Here is a 22,656-nt window from a genome sequence, read left to right as displayed (position 1 = left end):
GCTTGTCTCATACTCTTGAACAGTGAAAAACTCCCTTTATAGACGCATGAAAATGCGAAGCACAAAAATCCCGAAATGTTTTATAAACCTGTTCAAATTGTGTTTGATCCCGTTTTGAAGTAGCCGGATGTTAGCGACATTCCAATGGAAAATCGCTACAATAAGAAACACACTACAATATTGATAAAAACAGTGACTATGCAAAACAAAAAGGACACCATTGTCCCCTTTCCTGTATCTATTGAACATCTTGAATGCTAATACGCTTTCAAGCTTAAAACTCACCAACTGACGTTTCATCTGTCTGAACCAGTCGAATTTCTTCAGAGATGTCGATTCTGAGTCAGTTTAATAGTCCCCTCTAATAATAGTTTTAGTGGACAACTTTGAGCACAATAACCTAAACACAATGACATTGATATGGTATGATACCAGACTAAAATGAAATCGCAATGATCTAGAAATTAAAGATTTAATGAATATATTTATTGTGAAACACATGCATATGATAATGCTCTCCAAATTGAAAATACCGCAGTGATTGCTGGTTCATTCCGATCGATGACTAACATTGACCGATATTTACTTCAGGTGGAACATGTTATTTACAACTTATCAAATCGCACCAAATTAACACAAGTCTGCAGCTAACAAAATCTTACCACGCCCATATCAATGTTATTGCTCTTAGTTGACTGTGCTCTTCACATAAGTGCAAGGGCACTTTCTTTCATATTTAGAGGTGCATAATATCATAATATTTATTTATGTTGTCCTACTTTCTGACTTTGTTATCTTCGATTTGTTTATGGGTTTGGGGAAGACATTAGTCATCAGTTAATTTGTCTTGTCGTATGGTCATGGTATGGCATCAGTTTCGGTCGTGTGGATTCCAAGATTGCTAAGATAAATGTAGAGACACTCGTCTACTCAGCATTTTAAAATTGTTTGAACGCTGTTAAATAGATCCGGTATATTTAGGTCATTATGCTATATCTAGCTTTTCCGTAGTTAATTTTTTTTTCCGTCATGGAAAACGTTAATAAAGAGTTTATCTTTCGGGTCAAGTTATTTTACCCTTTGCAATCAATGCCACTATTTTGCAAAAGCAATTTTCCTTGCGACCTGTCATTTTCCCCTATACTTTTGCACGGGGAGTTTATGTACATCCGGGTACCTTATATCGTTTAATACGGTATGGCGACTTGTAGATGTCACGTGCGCATTTATATATGCGCATTTATATATACAACCGAAGTCCACTGTTGATGGTAGTCAATTTGCTCTATAATATACTGAATCCAATACCGAATCGATAAAATCTACAACGTTAAAAGGGCACATAAAATGTATACACCAAAGCGTTCCAAGTAACTAATAATCGTCTATTCGCATGATTGACATTCAGCCAAAAATGCTGCTTCTGTCCTGGTCCGTATAAGATTGATATTAGTTTATGAAACAAATTCATATAATCAGCACTTAAGCATGGTAAGAAGCTAAAAACCTTTCACCATGCCAGGACATCACTCTAGATGTCTAGATAAAAGTATACGCTCTTAGCCGATGCGACCAGGGTAATAATAATGCTTTATATTTTAATACTCCATCTAAATACAATTCAGATGTTTCATGCTTTGTCCACAAAAGGTTGACACCCCCTTTTACTAAATGGTAAATATGTAACCTCAACTGTAACTGTAAATTGTAATGCAGTATAAGCTAGTGTACAGAACGAAATGTCATATCTTTGTATATACAATATTAATATCATACGTGAATTCAATCTTTAAAACATCTTAGAGCTTCAACAATAGACAGGAGTATCGTGTACTCATGTCTCGTCTCATGGAACTCAACTGATATTAATTGCAGGAATGCCAAATCCCAATACACCTTCAAACGTATTTATAAGTTGCATCTGTTATCATCAAATTCGTTTTATTAGCATGATTAGCAAGGTTTTTTAATTTTCCGTGTAGTATAATGCTATGTTTGCACCATGATACTTATTATTTACTTAATTATGATATTAATAATGCCATCAATGTGCCAACACAAGTGTTCGTCTGTCTACACCCATCTGTAGTCATTTGTCTTGCACTTGTTTACCTGTTTCGTCTTCTTCATTTGTAGCTTGTCTTATACTCTTGAACAGTGAAAAAATCCCTTTATAGACGCATGAAAAAGCGAAGTACAAAAATCCCGAAATGTTTTATAAACCTGTTAAAATTGTGTTTAATCCCGTTTTTGAAGTATAGTAGCGGAGTGTTAGCGACATTCCAATGGAAAATCGCTACAATGAGAAACACAGGACTATACAAAACAAAAATGACACCAAGTTGTCCTTTTTTCCTGTATCAATTGAACATCTTGAATGCTCACACGCTTTCAGAGCTAAACAAAAATCACGTTCACTGAGATTTTCGGGTCACTTCAATATCTCTCCTTTTCCCCCAAAAAACGTATTTTCAGTAGATATCTTGCTTGCATAAACGTAGTCTTTAGTCTTTTATGATAGGCGGATGATGAGTATGCAGCGCTGCTCGTCATTGTTGTCATAGTCCATTTCGTACGCAATTGAAGCGGCTATCCTTAATAGACTCTTGAACAAGAGTGATAGATACGATAGATAACTCAAGTACCTGGAGGAAGCTTGCTCGTCCGAAATGCTACTTAAAACCTGAACAAACGCGTCTAGTCCAGCTGGAACACACGGCCTCACGTATTACTATAGCTGTAAGTTTCTTTATTCCTTTTATAATCATTGGTTAATTTTGTATTCAACAATAGTAGCCAAGTATACACTGTATCCAACAATGACAATAACAAAGGGATGGAATGAAAACTGATAGGTTGATATGAGCAGGGAACAACTTGACAGCTCGGAAACTTTTACATCTGTAAAATTATCTTCAGACGATCCGACTCAAATAACAGCATAAACTTTGCAAAGAGTAAGTGACATGACGTGAGCTAGTACATATTCTGATGATTAGAATGAGTTGTATGTATTCAGTTACTTTAGTTACTTGCCAAATGCTAAATCAAAAAGTACAATGTGATTCAACGTATGATGTGATTCTATCAGAGTGAAACAAGGCCACAATATCGAATTTACATAAACGCACCGGAGTTCAAACACCTTATGATCATCTTCCTCCTATCTTAGCCAACATCTCACAAATCGTCAACAAAACAGTCTTATCAATTCACTCTAAATCTAAAGGATAGGTGTATAAAACATGATTGAAAGTGCTTCTTTGAAACTTACTTAATGCAAAATATAGCAAATTGGATTATTCTCTTGAGTGAATTCCCTTAACGTAACGGGTTTTTGTTACTAACTAGGATATTGTGTTTGTCTTGTACATGAAATTTAACACGGATTAACATGTCACTTTACCAACATGAACAACTCGCCGTAGAAATGATGATGTAACAACATTAACTACAATAGCAGTAGGTGAGTACAGCATTTGAATATATCGCCCGGCACTACACACAGGTTGCACTCATCACCTGTGTATGTCTGCAATCTATAGATTGAATACAATATCGCTCTTTTGGTACTAATTTTACAGGTGCGAGTGATCAGCATATTATGAATAGTCTGTAGAATTACGATCTAGGTCTTTATCCCTGTTCTTTGACATTTATGGATCAATGCAGAGGTACCGCGTGAACGTACTAATGCAGGGTTATAATATATTCAAAAGTTGAATTTGCTAATTGCTATGGTAGTTAAGCCATTTACATGATCACTTCTACGGCGAATGGTTCAAACTGATTATCATCAATGCTTGATTTAAGATTATTACTTATTACAAATCAGTGTATTGGAAAAAATTTGAAATATTCAATAAAGTATCTAGTAATATTATGGTTCGTGTGCTGTGATTAAACGTATTCACTCTTACAAGTATTCACTTATTCTACCATTCTTCAAAAACTTAATACGAAAAGAATATTTCTTTAAGTACTTGGAGTTTCCAGGAAATGAAAGACCTGTTGTTACCAATGATTTTTACACTAAAAATATTTTCAGATACTTGGTGATCCAGAAAATGGAAAACCTACGCAGCTACCAATGATTGTCACACTAAAAATGTGTTTCAAGTACTTGATGGTCCAAAAAATGAAAACCTACGTTACTCCTAATGGTTGTCACACATAAAATGTGTTTCTAGTATTTGATGGTCCAGAAAATGGTAAACCTACGCAGGTACCAATGATTGTCACACTACAAAATGTATTTCAAGTATTTGGTGTGATTTAGAGCTGTAGTTTTAAAGTGACAGTCAATTTATTGAGGCAAAATTTACCTGGTTCAATTTCTATCAATTAAACCATTGGGCTCAACTCAAACTGGCTCAACTAGAATTTTTTCTACTTAATTTAAATCACCTTATCTTTGGATGTAGCATGGGATAAAACAAACATTGTTTTAAGTAATGTGTCTGCTTTCTACTGACAATACAGTAAGCCAAATAATTAAGGTACCAGTTACATTCACCGCCTGTATATCCTAAACAAAGGCAGATATGTTATAATTGGAACCAACAGCCAATAGCTGCATATTTTAGCTCGAATTTAAAACCTAATTCGTTGACATTGTTCAAGAAATAAAGACACGGCGACCTAAAAACCAAAGGAAGATGTTAATTTAAAAGTTGCAGTTTGCCACATTGCATGCCCTATTGATTTGTACACAAAGCGTTCGACAACAAGAGAACTAGCGCCGTGCTTTCATTGATTAGCACGAAAAACTAGCGTCGTGCTTTCATAGATTAGAGCACAAAAGTGCAAATTTTTATTTCGTATCTTCATTAGGTTTTGGATCACCGTTTCTTTAATTTTCAACTAATTTCAACAAATAAGGTCTTAAATCAGAGCTAAAGAGTAGAGTACAAGCATCTGCTGCTTGTTTTAATTTTGACACATTTGTCTTTATTTAGGATATACAGGGGTGAACACAACTGCTACCTTAATTTTGTTGCTTACCGTATGTCAGGTATTACCCCTATACTAAAGAACTGGGTTAGATATTACCCCCCCCCCCTTCTCCAACGACATTTCATGTCACCGTTAAACGCTCAATGAACCGCCAAATTGCTCATTGCAATTGGTCAACAATTCATATTTTGACGGACATTACTGAAAACCGGTAATCTGTAAGGTTTTATCTGATTATGGCAACGTTGTGACGTTATGCCGGAGATTTTTGTACTTGAAGATACCCATATCTTTCCATGGTTACCAAACTCATTGACATTTTACGTTTTGTAGGGAAATCCAGAGGGGTTATAATTACCCCAACCTTGTCATAAACAAGAGTCATTTTTACGAGGATTAATCAAATTGTACTTGCTGGATAATGTTTGTACTTGTTTTAGTATCAATGGAAAGAAGAAACGTATACATATCCATTGGTATCACAATCATAGACATCGGACCGTTTATATATAGCAAAAATCCACAGGGAGTGGTGCCTAATGGAACCGATTACATAATAAGGTAGTCATAATGAATAATATTTTTAGGAACAGTAAAAATCACTTTTGCAGCTATGGAGCTCTGTTTTTTTAAACTTCTGAGCACTTTAGAACATGTTGAGCAGTAGAATCCTAACTATAAAATATCAAGTTTATAATCAGACAATTAATATATATTTCAAAGTCACTTTAACAATTTATCTTGTCGTAAAAGTCAATTATATATATGACTTAGATTAACCACGCCAAGAACTTCATTTTAGGCAGCCTAATGATGTTGCGAAACATTAGCAATCCAATTTGCTTTACTCGTGTAAAATGTTCGTCGTTAAGCTAAATTCATAGTTCAGTCGCTCTATATGAGCGATTGATTACTGTCCAATGATATTGAGTAATTGTTACTAGTGGAAACAAGTACCATTTTGTTGATTGGCCATAAAAGATAGACTGTCGCTGGAGATTTACGTATAAAATTCTCCGTAATAGAAATAGATGCACGATGTCATAAATAGTTGAGACAGGAGCTTCTTACTAAGTAAAATTTAGACATACGTTTTGTTGATCGCTTTTGGCATTAATGTGCTCATCATTTATGGCACCTCTGATAACAATGTTCTACTATTGGCTCGTTACAGAAGAATAACTAATAATATCCCACAATTCCTTTCGTTGCAAGAATGAAAAGGTACCATATTAGCAACTATCTTTAAGAGATGTATGGCGATATTAATAAAAAAAATCAAACCGTCGATAATACCAGAGTGCGCGGACAAAAATCATCTACAATAAAATGTACCAAGTTGATGCATGTTGAAATAATGTTGCTCATAAAACTGAGCACAATAGGAAACCAAAGCTACTGAAATGGATACATGAGTACAGGTGTCATCAGCTGATGGTATTACTCTAACCCAAATTCTTAAACACTTGAGAACGTTCCTGCAATCTCATTGGTTCTTACCCGTGTGATATGACACGATATCACACGGGTCAGCGCGTGTGCATCAACGCGATACGCGTACTCGCTATTTGAACCAATCGGAGGCGCATAGCAACAACGGGACTGATCGATTTTAAGCCCTAGGTAGTTCCTTATAAAATGTAGGATTTAATTTGATTAAATTTATAATACTTATGATATGGCTATTTGAATTGAAGTGTTTAAGAATGAGAATAAAGGTATTGTTTTTAGCCGCTGTCGTGTATCTATCGTCTTATATAACACGGGCGATATCATTATTTTTGGCGTAAAATATCTCGGCTTCGCCTCGTTGTTTTACTTAATATAATGATGTCGCCCGTGTTATATGAGACGATAGATGCACTCCATTGGCTAAAACCAATACCTTTATTCTCGAAGTCAAATAAATTGGGAATTAAACAAGCAAATATATATATAATTTGCTGCCAACCTATCTGACTAATGCCAGTCTATCGTACATGAAAGTTACGCGATCAAAAAACACCCCACACGCACGTAAAACATGTAATAGAAAATAAGTTTACAATGTTGTGCATACCAGGTTTGCGTTGCATGCTGGGAGGTCTTAAAATCAATGTTGGTAGCGAGGATATCTTGCTTTTGTTTCATGTCAGCCATGTACCATTATGTTTGACTTGCCATAGAAAAACAACAATTGAATAAAACAATAAATAGATAACGTGAGTCAAGATATAGGTTAATATGTTTGGTTCATTGGAGAGGATATTTTGTTAGGTATTATATTTACTTTCAGTAATGAATAACATATGTAAGAAACACATTTGGTAAGAGTGACTGCGACAGAACTGCGAGGGAAATTTGATGTCGCACTTGGGGATATACTATATATATGAACTATATTACTGGGTTATTCAAACCGCTGTGTTTAATGTGAAGCATAATTCTTCTTTCCTCTTACTTTGCACTTTCTTCAATCCTCTTCCGCCATGATAGGCATATATGGTAAATGGTTTGGGCTTTTCTGTCTAAATCTGTACTTCTATTAATGTTTATTATAGTGTTAATTCTTGTACAGATGTGCAAAGGATGACCACCCTTAAACAATTTTGTTCACTCATACAAACCAGCCGCCACAGCATGGCTTCATAAAACAAATTTGGACTGTCCTTTGCGATCATTTTGTAGCAATTGAGGCAAACCGTATTCAAAATCTATTTTTATCTTTTAAGAAAAATTACTTCTGACATGTGTGTAATAGTTTAGTTATATTGTTTGCTTCTGCATAAGATTGCGTGTTTTTCTGACATGACAAGAAATGGGTTTTTTTCTTCACTTACAACTGCATCGGACATATATAGAAATAAGAATTTCTTGTCATTCAAATGATGTCAGAATCTGACAAGTAGAGCATACCTTATTTTATAAAATAAAGTTTTTTATAAACGTTGTTTTACATATAATACGTGAACAGTAATGGTTTTATTTTATTCAATATAGGATCTTCTGTTTGAAATAGATAAATACCTTTGGTCATGTTAATTTTTGTTTTTTGCTGTTGTTTTTTGTATTTTCTGTTTGGTAACTTTTCTGTTAAAGGGGATGGCTACCTCTGACCTTACTGGCCTTTCGGCCATCTCCTCCATGATTCTTTGATGGTATTTTGATGTAATAATATTTTAGTGCGTATTTTGTATTGTTATGTGAATTGTGGAAATGAATAAATGAATGAATGAATGTTTAGCTTTTATATCATGTATATTATAACAAACAAATAAAAGGGCAAGCATCAATTGTGTATTGCATAATGAGATTTTGTTATTATTATAATTTATTACAATCATTTTATTACTCGCACATATCATTGTTTAATTGTTGTTGTCATATATAGGGACACAAGTTTGATATCAAAGTAGTTTTTCCATCTACTGGGGCTCCTTTCAGATTGAAAATATTTGTGGATTAACTCAAATATTCCCGGCTTTCCAATGTGCACACAAAGAGTTTCGTAGGGTCCAACGTGGTTTTCATTCAATTAAAATCCATTTATGCACACATTTTTATGCAAAATCAATATTATTGCACTTGTATAAATAGAAAAAAGGGTCCACATTTATCTACACTCTAAAGAAAGGAGAACTTTGACCAAAAATACCGTTCTGTAAATAAATATCTTCAAAAATTCTAAGATCTGTTTCCTGGAATTTTGTAGTTGACAAATGCAACATTATATTCATTATTCATTGTGTCTGAAACCATCAGAACTTGAACTTGTTACGTTGCCTCTGAAACCATCAGACTTCGTCAGGCAACTGACCCGTTGGGCTGGTCATGTGACACTTTGAGACGGCTAAGAAACTTATCTCACGCATCGAACCGGGCCATCAAGACAATCCCTAACCGTCTCAAAGTGTTACATGACCAGTCCAGCGGGTCAGCTGCCTGACGAAGTCTGATCGTTTCAGAGGCAACGTAACAAGTTCAAGTTCAAGCAAAAATTCAAGTTCCAGTATTTGATTTAATTCAAAACTTTGTGACAAATCACTATAAATAATATATGGTCATTCATTGCATTGTTGCCTCGATATGGGTTATTTTCAGCATTCAATGCAATTTCTCAGTAACGTATTCATAACGGGTTTTTTATAACAACACCAGTATTTATATATTTAACGGTATCTTAATGCACAAGTTAAGTGACCGCATGAGAGGATGGTGGTAGCTGTAATGGACAAATCATGCTTGGAATAACTAGAAATATTTTCCTACAAATACTATTTCTGTATAGTAACTTTTTTCTTTCACAAAGATTAAATTCATGAGAAATTTCACATACAACTTGCCGAACATCACGTACCATGTACAACAGTGATTGATAATGACAGATATAGCTTAGGTATTAATTAATATATTCTTCTATATCATGCTTAAACGAAACAAGTCTTAAATAAAGACATAACTGTTTTCGAATAGACTTTCTGCTTAAAAACAGTTTTGGGGCTAACATGAACTTGAAATTTGACATCACTGCTTTTTATCGGTTGTGCTGCAAGCGTGCCGACAAATCGCTCTATATGCGTATGGAGTACGCGCTGCGTGATTAACTGATTTTTGATATTGCACTCAGCGAAATACGCACATAAAAATTATGCGTCGCTACCGAACTTAAGTCGAACCAATATATAGTTCATTAAATAACATTTGGTAATTTAATGTGTGGCGAGGGCAAATTCGAGTTCACAATACGGCGTAGAAGTGACGTCATAATCGGATTAACTACCATAGCAATGGATGAATACAATTTTTGAATGTACCGCACTGTACTACAGGCAAGTTGCACTCATCACTTGTGTATGCCTGCAATCAAAGATCGAATACAATACCGCTCTTTTCAATGATACAAATCTGACAGATGCGAGTGATTAGCATTTCTTTGACATCCACCTATAGCCGTGTTCACACAGTCGGATTTAAGTCGCTTAATACCGGTAATAAGTCACTAATACCGGTTATAAGTCGCTTATAACCGGTAATAACTCACTTATATCCGACTGTGTGAACAAGACTTATGGTTCAATGCATCGGTACCGCGTGAACGTTGTAGTGCGGGGCGATATAGTCAAAATTGTATTCATTCATTGCTATGGTAGTTAATCCGATTAACTACGTCACTTCTATGGCGTATAGAAATCTGACTCTGACAATCAAATTTAACAATATTTTGTTTGTTAAGTTAGATTTTATTAATTTAAGAATAGGAGTTATAAACACGATAAAAAAACCTGTTTATTTTATTCCCTGAGAGGACTCTAATGTGATATTTAATCCGCACGATATACTCGTGCGATACTCCCTTTTCAGGAACGACACGTAAAATAGGGAAGGGTTTGAGCATTTAACAAAAGAGAAAGCTCCGATGTCATATCTATGGAGCGTAAAAACTTATTTACATAACAAGGCACAACTTTTATATTTAGAGTTATTAAGTTAGTTGCATCTGGTTTCACAGGTTTTGTAATACGAACAATTTGAACTAAAAGAAAGTCAGTTGTAATGTAATTATACAACCGCATTTGTGCAAATAAATAATGGTAAATACATTCTGCTATGCCAAAATGAACCTGAGATGATCTTATTCATCATTAACATGATTAACACTTACTGGTATGGTAAAATAATAACACGTCACTGGTGAAAAAAGTTATGTATATTATAGGGGCAAGGAATCCAGTTACTACACTGGAATTTCAGTGACTCAAGACAAGCGGTACGTTATCTACCGTAAACGTTCGCCTAATGGCGCTATGGAGTTCATGGAAATGAGAGAGCGCCATCCCTGTAAAAGCCGACTATTATCACTGATCATTAAGGGTACGTGTAGTTAAATGGTGAAACCTATCGACACATACAATTATGAACAAGATCGAACAAATTTGTTCATTGCGGCAATCATTCACCTGATACGTTGTGGCCCAGTGAGCAGAGCATTAGACTATAGTGCGAGGATAAAGAGAACTTGTGGAGAAGATTGATGGTTCGAATCTCATGCAGTAATTTCTGACAGATTATGATGTCTGTCAATGTTTTTTTTTTCTGATTTGAGGAAATTTAATTCTCTATTTTCTTGATTTTATCTTTAACATTGTTTATATAATTTTATTATTTTATCTTGTATGTGTCTTTTTTCATGATTCTTTGTTTTTATCGTTTCATTTAGAGTAACTCAATCCATTAATGTTGTAATGAACCTATTTGATTGTATAGGCATTTGTTATGTGTGTGAGACGAACTGTTGCGTGCGACAAGTCTTTCAATTCGCGCGAGTGTCCTTTATGCATCAGTGGTCATAAGAGGTACATATCACTTTATTCGAAAGGGGGGGGGGTCCCAAATATACGGGGGTCATAAAGTCTTGGAAAGAATAATAGGAGGGGGTCATAAAATGTTTTATGACCAAAATGTAGGAGTCACACGATGACCACAGAAAGTGTGTTATTTTATTCAAAAGACTGATTTCAATACAATTTTGGGGTTTGGGATCATAAAATTTTTGTTGCCGAAATAGGGGGTGCGCAATTTTATTGACGCAGACTTTTTGTAAATTTGGGACCCCCCCTTCCGAAAAAAATGATAGCCACCTAAGAGGATTCAAAAGATAACCTCTGTCCCAATAATCCCTAGCTATATTTGTTTGAAACTGTTCCACGGAGGATGTATCATAATAGGCTCAGTCTTCAAATGATATAAATAAAATTTGAATGAGTGAACGAACAAAATCATACAACGACCAACTGAATAGAGGCTGTGCATATGACGTATCATCTCGTAAATATGGCGGACTACTCAAATGCATTCAACAAAAGCATGATTGCATCTACCGCGACAGTTCGTCTCACACACATAACAAAATGCACTACGATCAAATAGGTTGATGACAACATTTGATTGAATGGACTGCACTGCGCCATGATTACGGGGAAGAAACCGGTTCAAATCCTTTGTTTGGAGCCGTTTGATAAACGCAAGGCCTCTATAGCTATCATTGAATACTGGCTAGGATTCCACAACACAATGAGAGCATGTTATAAGGTGCTTTGGAAGGCACACAATACCCCAATGGCGTTCCATATTATGTGCACTCAACAACTATTCACTCAGTATCGAAGCCCGGTATCGAAGTTACGTAATGTTACTATGTCAACGGGATCACGCGCTTAAGTAATGAACCACGATCGAAACAATCAGTACACAAAAAAGGCATACCAAAATAGCGTGATCGTAATGATCGCCATACAAACAGTATTTGGTTCCGATACCATCACGGAGTTATGTAACTACTTCGTGGTCTGATAGTTATATGATCAATGGTCTGATCTACTTGGGTTCGATCCTTTTAAGAAAAAAAAATAGCTGATCATTTATAATGCATAAATGAATAAAGTAATGTAGTTACACAATTTGAAACATTGAGGCCGTTCTATTTTTCAAAGGTCATTTAACTGTTAAATGTAGTGGAATATATCAGGCATTGATAGGTAGCAGGTGGAGCAAATTTTGTCAGCGGTTTTTGTTGCCGTTTGTTCGCAGTGCCTATTTATCTATAAAAAAAATAAGAAAATTAAATTAAGAAAACATTCACAATATTCGTTCGTAAAATGGGGACAAAATCCAAAAAACATTTCTTGACCCTTCTTCACATAAAAGTGGGGGCAGAAATCAAGATTCGAACAAGTACCATTCACCATTCAAGGCGCACCCTCTACCGACTGAGCTAACGGGTCAGACAATAGAAGGTGTAATTTTGAACTGAAGAATATTAAAAAATATGAAGAAATTACAATGTTATAAAAAGATTTACCAAAATGAGTTAGGTATAACGTATGAATCGATTTACAAATTAAGTCCAATGACACTTTGAGAAAGAATACCTGAAGAAACCCCAACACATTTGCTGCTCTAGCAACTGACCTAGTGACCTAAAGTATTGGGTCATGTCAGGATATTTTTTTCTGAGGCATTATGTCCAGGTTGCTCAATTTAACATACACGTATCCTTAATGCTGTTGAGATTTTACAAGGATGGCGCTCTCACATTTCTAAGAATCCAAAAGCGCCATTAGGCGAACGTTTACGGTATGTTATGAAAAAAGGTACCGCTAGAATGTACCTAATTTCTTAACATACATAATGAACCACTTGTCTTGAATCAATGAAATTTCAGTGAAGTAATTGGAGTCCTTGCCCCTATGATATACATAACTTTTGTTACCAGTATGTAAAGTTAGATTAGGTTATAAATCTTTGCAACTGGACTTACTGTTTTTGTTGACTACAGTATCACGTCATATCTCTGACGCTTCATCGGGCCTAGTGATGTGAATTGGCTCTGTGTTGTTGACCTGTGAGAATATTCATATATCTATGAGAATATTCATGGATATATTTACCAGTGTGTAGTTATTTGTTGAGAAAAATGCAAAATTAGTCACAAAATTTATCAGAGGTGTAGTACCACTTTAAATCGTTGATAAACATATTATTACCATTACCAACTTTTGATGAGAAGCAACGGCGACATGTCTGCATTAACAAAAACTGGTAAGGAGCGGTGATGACCGTTTTGAGATCATAAACATCGGCAAAGTTACAGTTTCTTTCCAAACTTTCCAAAAGATTGTAAGATTATTTTGTAATTAAAGGCTCTAAAAGGAATATGGATGACACTTTCTGTCATTCTTTTGACTCCAATAATGCTATATGAGACGCTAATGGAAGGTGACTCAAAACTAATCAGATCTTAACAAGTCATGGTTCAATGGTAAGAAGGCAAATGATTAAATCAAAACATATCGTCAAACTATCTTATGCTTCTAAACATCGTACTTCCATTCCAGGGTTTGTAAGGTCCCAATGTAATATTAGCTTCAATGACGCTGATAAACATCACATGTCTTGGTAACATTAAAATGTTTTGTTTTGCATTTTATTTTTTACTTTACTTTATTGATATGATTTTTTCTAAAAGTTTAAACTGACTTTCAGTACAAAAATCCAACAAACCTTGAATTTTCGATGTGTGACACACATCTTCATTAGAAGAAGTCCTGGGATGTTGTAATGGACTTGCCCTTTTGTTGACCATTGGCGACTTTCGGTCGAATGAGGGCGTTGTATAAGGTTGGCAATACCAGTCCTTGATCACGATTTTCGACCGAAAATCGCCAATGGTCAACAAAAGGGCAAGTCCATCACAATATCCTATGACTTCTTCTGATGAAGATGCGTGTCACACATCGAATATTCAAGGTTAGTATAACTGTTGGATTTTTGTGCTGAAAGTCCGTTTAAACTTTTAGAAATTGTTTATCACCAGCATGTATGAACTTACATTCGTTTATTGATATAACCAAAGTGAATTTGGCCAAAGTTCAGTGAATTTTGCCTTAATCCACCTAGTCTAGTATTAATAAATAACTAAGTATCGACATTTTCAACAATGAACGCAAACATCATTTATTTTACTCATTGTAAAGTAGAACTCATAACTAATCGCAAATCGATTGTCTTTGACATTTATACTCATATAATGACAGATTCTTACTGTATAAGACCAGTACATTAGTATTGCACAAGGGACGTGTGACGGATATCAAATATATTCGTGATAAGTGGTTTAGATACGACGGCAATGATCCATACCACGTTCAGATACGATACAGTGTTTGATTTAATTTTCTTTTGGTTTTCTTTTGGTTTTTCTAATTGTAATTTAATTGAACGTGCTTTGCAGCTTACGTATTAAGATATGTGCCTTCTCTTCAGAATTAGACAACATTAAGGCACCAAATCATGTCAACGGCATCAGTCTTGTTTGGAATTTGTAATGGAACTACTCCAAACAATAGCCTAAAGTTTTATTCCCAGTTCATATTGGCTGCAAAACCTTGTACGATTGGATCAAACAAACAATAATCCAGGCATTATTTGTTGTTGTATTTTTTTTTTCATTTACGTATAGATTTGAAATTAAATACCATATGCATTTCATAATGTGATTTAAAAATATGTTGATTGAATGAAAACGATTTATTTGTAATCATTAATAATGATTTACCGCATACCTAATCGAAAACATAAAAAACAGTTATTGCAAAGGCCATACGTACCATATGTAACTCAATCGATCAAATTTAACCTACATGAAAGCAAAAACATAATTATCGTTTTTTAACCCCATGCCAGAATATTCCTTTCAACACAAAGACTGCAGAAAATGTATAGTTTGACATATCTATGATGTATCTATTATGTTATCAGGTAGAAACTTGTGCCACTAACATCATTGTTTAAGTTTAATTATATATCCAATAAAAGGTTGAAAGATAAACAAATATTATTTTACGCATCTGTTATGCATCTGTTTTATTTGTGGTAATAAATTAAATGTGATAAGCGATTTGTAATCATTGATTTTAAATAGGGCAAAGAAGTGTGATTTTCTTCATGTCGATACAACACGTTCTAATTATTTAACCTTCCTGTTTTTATTTCTTTGCAGAGGTCGTTAGTTTCCTTCCTGACAGTGAGAGAGCGTTGTCTTACAGCACATACGAGAAATCACTTAACGTCACCAGTTAAATTATAGAATTACATTCTATTGCAAACGCATTAGGAAAATATGTCAGACAGTTAAATAAAGAACACGAAACTTCTGCAGAAGACACGAGCCCAGCGAGTACAAGGTCCGCACGTTGATTCACGGAACATTGTGGCTCTACAAAATGCCTTAGTCTTGTTCAACAACTCCTTAGTGCGGCAGTAATGGCCCTCATTTATAACTTCACCAGACATTTGTCAGTGCTCTCTCTTTAGTTAGAGTGCATTTTGTGCTTTTTATTCATCATTTGTCTTTAAAGACATCATCCAACATGTTGCTCTCAACGGTTTCGTCAATTAGCCGGACTTTACCTTCCACCATGGGGATACCAAATAACAACTCATCTGTGTCACCAATTAGCCGTGCATTACCTTCAATATCAGGATTCCTAAATACTACTGATATTCCACCTAACTCAACTGAATACAAAGAACCAATTGCCGAATTTGATGATAGCTATTGGGTTCGTATTATTGTCGACAGTTTCATATTTGTAATTTCTATGGCGGCAAATATTGCCGTTATGACAACTTTACTCGTAAATAGACGTCGCAAATCACGCGTGAATATGCTAATTTTACACTTAATTACTGCTGATTTGTTAATTACGTTAGTCAACATACCAACCGATATTGCGTGGCATTTGACGGTGGTTTGGATTGCTGGCAACGCAATGTGTAAAATCATCATGTTTTTGAATCAAGTTTTTATGTCGGCATCGGGATTTCTTCTTATTGTGATCAGTTTAGACCGTTACGCTGCCATTGTGCATCCCTTAAGTGTAAGCCAAGCCGATAAGAGATGTAAGATTATGCTGCGAGTGGCCTGGATGGTTGCTGTGATTTTTGCCCTGCCACAGGTATGTATATAAATACTTAGAGTCAAAGGGACATCAGTCCCGAATACTCAAATTATTATCAAATTATTATATACTCAAACCTTCACCCTAGCCCTAACTTATACGCCATAATCCTATCCCTAAACGTAAACCATATCCTTTATCCCAAAACCTAACCATATCTCTCATCTAACACTTCCCATAAGCGTAACCTAAACCCTATCTCTATAGCACTAACTTTAATGCAATGCTAACGCTAACCCGAACCTTATCCCATACCTTATCTTACTTTGTACTTTGCTGGTTTCCTCATGAATTCGTATTACCTAATTGTTCTAAACCCTGTAAACTTAAACCCTTTTTGAACTAATGGACATGTTTCCATAATGATGAAGGAACATGATGAAGGTATTCGAGTTAATAAATGGTTTGCCATGAATGAAGCAACAAGTCAAGATTTGGAGAATAGATTGATGTTTTAGCTGTATGCTTTATACATCTATCATTATATTATCATGGTTAGAGTGAAGTTAATGGGAAACACCGAACACCTACATGATGCTATAATGAGGTTTGAAATTTGGATAAAATCAAAATACTGGATGGACTAACTATTTTTAGCAATGCTACGTTGCGTGTGAAGGTATACAAACTATAGACAAAAACTATTCTTATGTTTGACTTTGTTTTGTTAGGGTTTGAAAATCTATTTCTTCTGTTTTTTATTGTATTGTGAGGAAAATTATGAGAATTGAAAATAAGCGTCTAAAAAGGTTATTCTTATGTTTGACTTTGTTTTAGGGTTTGAAGTCCATTTCTTTTTGTTTTACATTGTATAATGAGGAAAATTATGAGAATTGAAAAAAAAAACATATAGAAAAAAGTTTTTCTTATGTTTGACTTTGTTTTATTAGCGTTTGAAAATCTATTTCTGTTCTTTTTCATTGTATATTGAGGAATATTTTGAGAATTAAAAATAAGCTTCTAAATAGTTATTCTTATATTTGACTTTGTTTTATTAGGCTTTGAAAATCTATTTCTTTTGTTTTTATTGTATTATGAGGAAAATTATGAGAATTGAGATTGACAAAACCTAATAAAACAAAGTCAATCATAAGAATATACTTTTTCTAGATGGTTTTTTTTACTCTCATAATTTTCCTCATAATACAATGAAAAACAAAAGAACTAGATTTTCAAACCCTAATAAAACAAAGTCAAACATAAGAATAACTTAAAAAGAATAGAAATCTTCCGTGTATTCTAAGGAAAATTATGAGAATTGAAAACAAACATCTAGACAAAATATTATTCCTATGTTTGACTTTGTATTATTAGGATTTGTAAATATATTTATTTTGTTTTTCATTGTATTATTTATGAGAATTGAAATTATGCATCTAGAAAAAAGTTATTCTAATGTTTGACTCTGTTTTATTATGATTTGTAAATCTAAAGTCTCATAGTTTTCCTCACAATAAAATGGAAAACAAAAGAAATATATTTACAAATCCTACTAAAACAAAGTCAAACATAAAAATAACTTTAAAAGAATAAAAATCTATTTCTTTTGTTTTCCTTGTATTATGAAAAAACTTATGAGAATTGAAAACAAACATCTAGACAAAAGTTATTTCAAGAACCACATAACATACTGCAGTTACTGTTCATTTTCCCATACACAATACACAGTGCTCTCACCATTGACGCGTGACCTCTACAAACAGTGTATGTTATAGGTATAGGGCATTGCCTAGTTAACGCCACTTTGTGAAAAATAACCGGCTAATATGTTTTGTACTCTCTGAAATTCTAGAAAGTATAGTTTTGTAACATGTCCTAATTTTTTAGCTAATTTAGATATTTGGAAATATTCGCACTTTGGTGATTTAGTAAGGAAGGGCACGCATGGCCTGCAAAATTCCCTGTGTAAATCGAATGCAACTTTTAGTGACTATCACTCACTTGTGGGCCGCTCTCTTCCGAAGGGCATGAAAGCTAAACCACTTGACGGATATTTTTTGTACTTGACGTCAATCAAGAATAATGTATATATTACATGTAGGCTAAAACTGAGTAGGTGGGGCATCTGAAAATGTTCGTACCCCCCTGATATGTAAGTGATAAATAACAGCAAAAACAACTCCCATGTCTGTCCATAACTTTGCTCAGTTGAGCGAGCCAGGGGATTTCAAGTGGGTGATTATTGATTGGCAAGTGCCATATTTGGGCATAAGTACAATCCACCATTCAATGTGGAGGATGTGCTAGACTTTATCGATTGATTTTGCAGGAGTAAGTCCCTGTTAACAAGGTTTAAGTACAGTAAAGGTCGAATCATGTTTGCTGTGCAGAATAACTGCACTATGAACTACAGCCCAATTTCCCAAGTGACATATTATTGTGTAACGCTATTGTCCAATATATGCATATTATTAACCAATTGTATTACTTGTAATACAGAATTAATGTCCTTTTTTAATTTCAGCTGTATATTCAAGAAACACAATCCCATCCCGAAGATCCTACTTTCATCCAGTGTGTAGACTTTCGTTTCAAGGAAAACAATCGCATATCCTGGATTTTGTGGCACGTGTTTGTCACCCTGTACACCTACGTGTGTCCTCTTTGGGTTATAATAACCTGCTATTCCGTCATCGTGTACACGATATACAGCAAAGGCAAAAAGTTTTGCGGTAAGTGTAATATACAATTTGTTTAATGTTCCGGCGGCGATATTCTCATACCGGACTTCACTCGCCACGCTAAACTTATGAGTGTGTTACATGCGGGGCAGAGATACGTCATCCATGGAATAGTGCATGGTGGGATGTACGAGGGTCGGTCAGGATGTAACGAAAGTTGACCTTTGACCTAATATATTGAATATTTTGATGGAATTATCAGTCTTTATGTGATCATAGAGAAGTGACATGATAATAATCCATGTATGGGGTCACAGGTCAACTTTCATTACATATTATTGGCCGACCCTCGAAAGTGCAATACGTCCATAAAATGTTCTTGCAACTTTTGCTTAGGATGGATACAGCACTACTACTTCACTTCTATTTTTTTCCGGGAAACAATCCAGAGCCACGATTAAGAAACCCTTTACATGATTAATGTATACTGAATATAAGGGTGGCGCAGTTCAGGTCCCTGTAGCTCAAAAGTTAGTCTCAACTTGTGTAAAAAAACCAATTTTTGATTAAATTTCAATCTTTATTTAAGACATTGGTGCCACCAAAATATGAAAAATGGTTTAACATGGGGTAGAAAAACAAACTTACTTTCATGTATATTTACATGTATTTCAATTGGACTATATTTAGTGGTGTGCGCCCAGTAGCTCACTCTGTTCTTAGTGTTCTACAGCGCCATTACAATCAGTTATAGCAACACAAGGGCAGGCAGACGAGATTGACGAGGGCGTATGCGTGCTGCAGTTGTAGAGCGTACCAATTGCGAAAAGTGTCTGATTTTCAAGAAACATAAACTTACATCATCTGTGATTGCTATCGACAAGAGCCTGACAAGACATCTCTACAAAACTCAAAGTTCACAAAGCTACAAAGCCTAGTTAATTGTTAAAACTTTGAAAATATATGCAAATGACTAATTAGTTTTGTTGCATACTCGAGACCAAACAGCTCCAAACTTATGTATTAAAACGCAATCTTTGTGTCCCAATCTCTGTGATTGAATTAATATTGAAGTTTGCTCGGAAGAGGGGGGAAGTATGTGATTTAGTTTGATTCAGTAGGGAGGTTACGTGAAATTGATTCATCGCAATAGGGGGAAGGTATCTTTTACCTTAAAGCTCAACATTCTCCCGGGCTATTGTTCACTCTAGCCATTTACATTCATAAACGAGTCGACAACATTGCACTGTAAGCTACTGCAGTTCGTACGGACTTCTCCAAAGCGTTTGATGTGTTGGACCACAATCTGCTTAACCCTATTGCGATTGTTAATGCATCTCAGCTCATCTCCAGATTCCTACCAGCATTAAAAATCCTTGAAATTCATTGTCCCTTCGTTATTTGACTTTATTGGCACCTGCGTGCGTTACAACTAAACCACAAGGTGCCAAGTTAGGTCCAATTGGATTCCAGGTCAGTATTATAAGCGATGTAGCGATGATTCAGGAATTATGAAGTGTTGACACAGGTGTTGGCCCTGATCATTTGTTCGTATATCCGCCATTTTGGATTTTTGCCATTTTGTGCATTTTGAAACCAAAGACCAATTTTTTCTTCATTTTTTAAAGTCCCCAATTAATCTGTATTCAATTACCTATCATGTGAGACATGTTAATGGCTTGGCTTCGATTTAGTTTTCTTCTTCTGACAATTTTCACTTTACGGCCGCCATCTTGGATTTTGGGCTGAATTTGCATAAATTTTCAGGTTTTACCGGATTTTTAAGCCGAAGGCGAATTTTTTCTTCAAATTTTGAAGTCGCCAAGTAATCCTTGTACAATTATCGTTCATATAGTACATGCAAATTGGTTGGCTTCGACTTAGTTATCTTTTTGAACTTTTTTGAACAAGTGATCGAGCGGTCTATGTACATCAACCCCTGTGTTGAAAATATATTTGGATGACCAAACACTGGGAGAAATTGTAATTTAGTCAGTAGATTGATGACAATGAAGCTCAGTTTGAATCCATCCAGACATGATTAAAAAAGATATGCCCTGCGCATGCTGAATCGAAAATTAGTTACTGTTCATAAAATTATGTTGATCAAAACAAAAGTTTTGGAAGTTTGCGGTTTTCAACATAATAATGTTGAAGCAATTAATAATTGTGAGACTGAGACTCTGTCTGGTAGTATTAGAAGGGAAGATCATTGCCTCAGGTTTGCCGAATGGCTCTCCAACTCATCTTGGGAGTGAGTCCCATGGGCGTCAATCCTGGGAGAGGAGGACGTGTCTTTTTGACAATTAAGGGCTATATACCGCCCCCTCAGACACACACCCACACACCCCCACATTTCAGGGCGGATTAAGGCTAATGTTTGAGAGTGAAACTTCTCCCTCCTATGCCAGACAAGAGAATCTCTCTCGCATCAAGCCTTCATGTCTAGATTAGCTCGCAGCTGCCTTGCAGAACAAGCTGTTTAAAACCAATAACATTCGGTATTTTCGAAAATTGTTGTTTCAAAAGATCATTTTTACATTTTCTTGTTTGCACTTATTTTGAGATTATTTTGATTAATTTGCATATTTTTTCTTCACAGAGGCTAAAAATGGAAATGTCGAGCTACGTAAATCTGGAAGTGATTGTATCCCAAAAGCCAGGATGAGGGCGCTACAAATGACAGCTATATTGGTTTCAGCTTTTATAATTTGTTGGACGCCATATTTCGTCATCAGCACTGTGTATCATATCGATGAAACTTTTCGTTTTCCTGGATGGATCAGCGAAGCGTCTTTCGCCTTGGGTTACGCGAATTCTTGTGTCGATCCGATTGTTTACGGTATGTTTACTATCAACTTTTCCCGCGAGTTTCAGCGTTGCTGTGCCAGAGCTAGAGGTAGGAAAAGAGGGGGTGATGGATACAAAAGTTCTCGCTACTGGAGAGCACAATCCACCACGAACCAGCCCATGTCAACTCGCCTTGGGATGACTTCTTTGAGTCACCCTGATGGTGCGAGTCAAACTCAACCTGAATCATCAGAAGGGAAGCAGACCAATTTCATCAACAATGTTGGATCTTAAACCATACAAACCCAGTCAAATTATTGACATCGCCATTAATTGGACATTTCATCAAAATCAACTGACATCAACTGAATCTCAAATTGAACTTGATGAGTACAACATTAACTTGTAAAAAGCGACCCGAAAAGTTAGTTTGGTTACCAATGACCATGTTGACTGACAACCAGCATGAACAGTTGAGCTCAGTTGGTAGTAGTTAGATATTTAGATATATTTCAAAAGTTGGAAGAATATTATGCTAATGCTATAGTCTCAAGTTAAGAGTGCAATCGCGCTAACCTAATCCCGCGAGGCGTATGTTCACACGCGTAAGAGGGCGATTTGTCCGCATGCGGGCGACGTAAACGTGTAATCGCACTGATACGAATCTGCCACAGCAAAATGCAACATTGCGTTACTCTCAACTTGACGAGACACTATTATATTCCGCCGGCAGTGTGTATGTAATGCTAAAATGCATGCTACGTTCTCCATTCCACATTGTCGAGGCCAGA

At 35.4% G+C, this 22,656-nt stretch overlaps 1 protein-coding gene across 1 annotated transcript in view; it reads left to right on the top strand.

Annotated features, from left to right (window-relative positions):
* The window catches only part of LOC140158231 (gonadotropin-releasing hormone II receptor-like), a 47,217-nt gene extending 24,897 nt beyond the window's left edge, over positions 1-22,320 (top strand). Inside the window, exons 2-4 of the mRNA XM_072181348.1 lie at positions 15,494-16,451; positions 18,919-19,126; positions 21,678-22,320. Of these exons, the coding sequence (XP_072037449.1) occupies positions 15,864-16,451; positions 18,919-19,126; positions 21,678-22,159 (1,278 nt within the window). The 5' untranslated portion in view covers positions 15,494-15,863 and the 3' untranslated portion in view covers positions 22,160-22,320. The remainder of the gene's footprint in view (positions 1-15,493; positions 16,452-18,918; positions 19,127-21,677) is intronic.
* Positions 22,321-22,656: the final 336 nt, after the last annotated feature.

Source organism: Amphiura filiformis, chromosome 8 (assembly GCF_039555335.1).
Source record: "Amphiura filiformis chromosome 8, Afil_fr2py, whole genome shotgun sequence".
NCBI lineage: Eukaryota > Metazoa > Echinodermata > Ophiuroidea > Amphilepidida > Amphiuridae > Amphiura > Amphiura filiformis.
The sequence above is the reverse complement of the archived record's forward strand: the minus strand, read 5'-3'. Positions and strand labels throughout refer to the sequence as shown.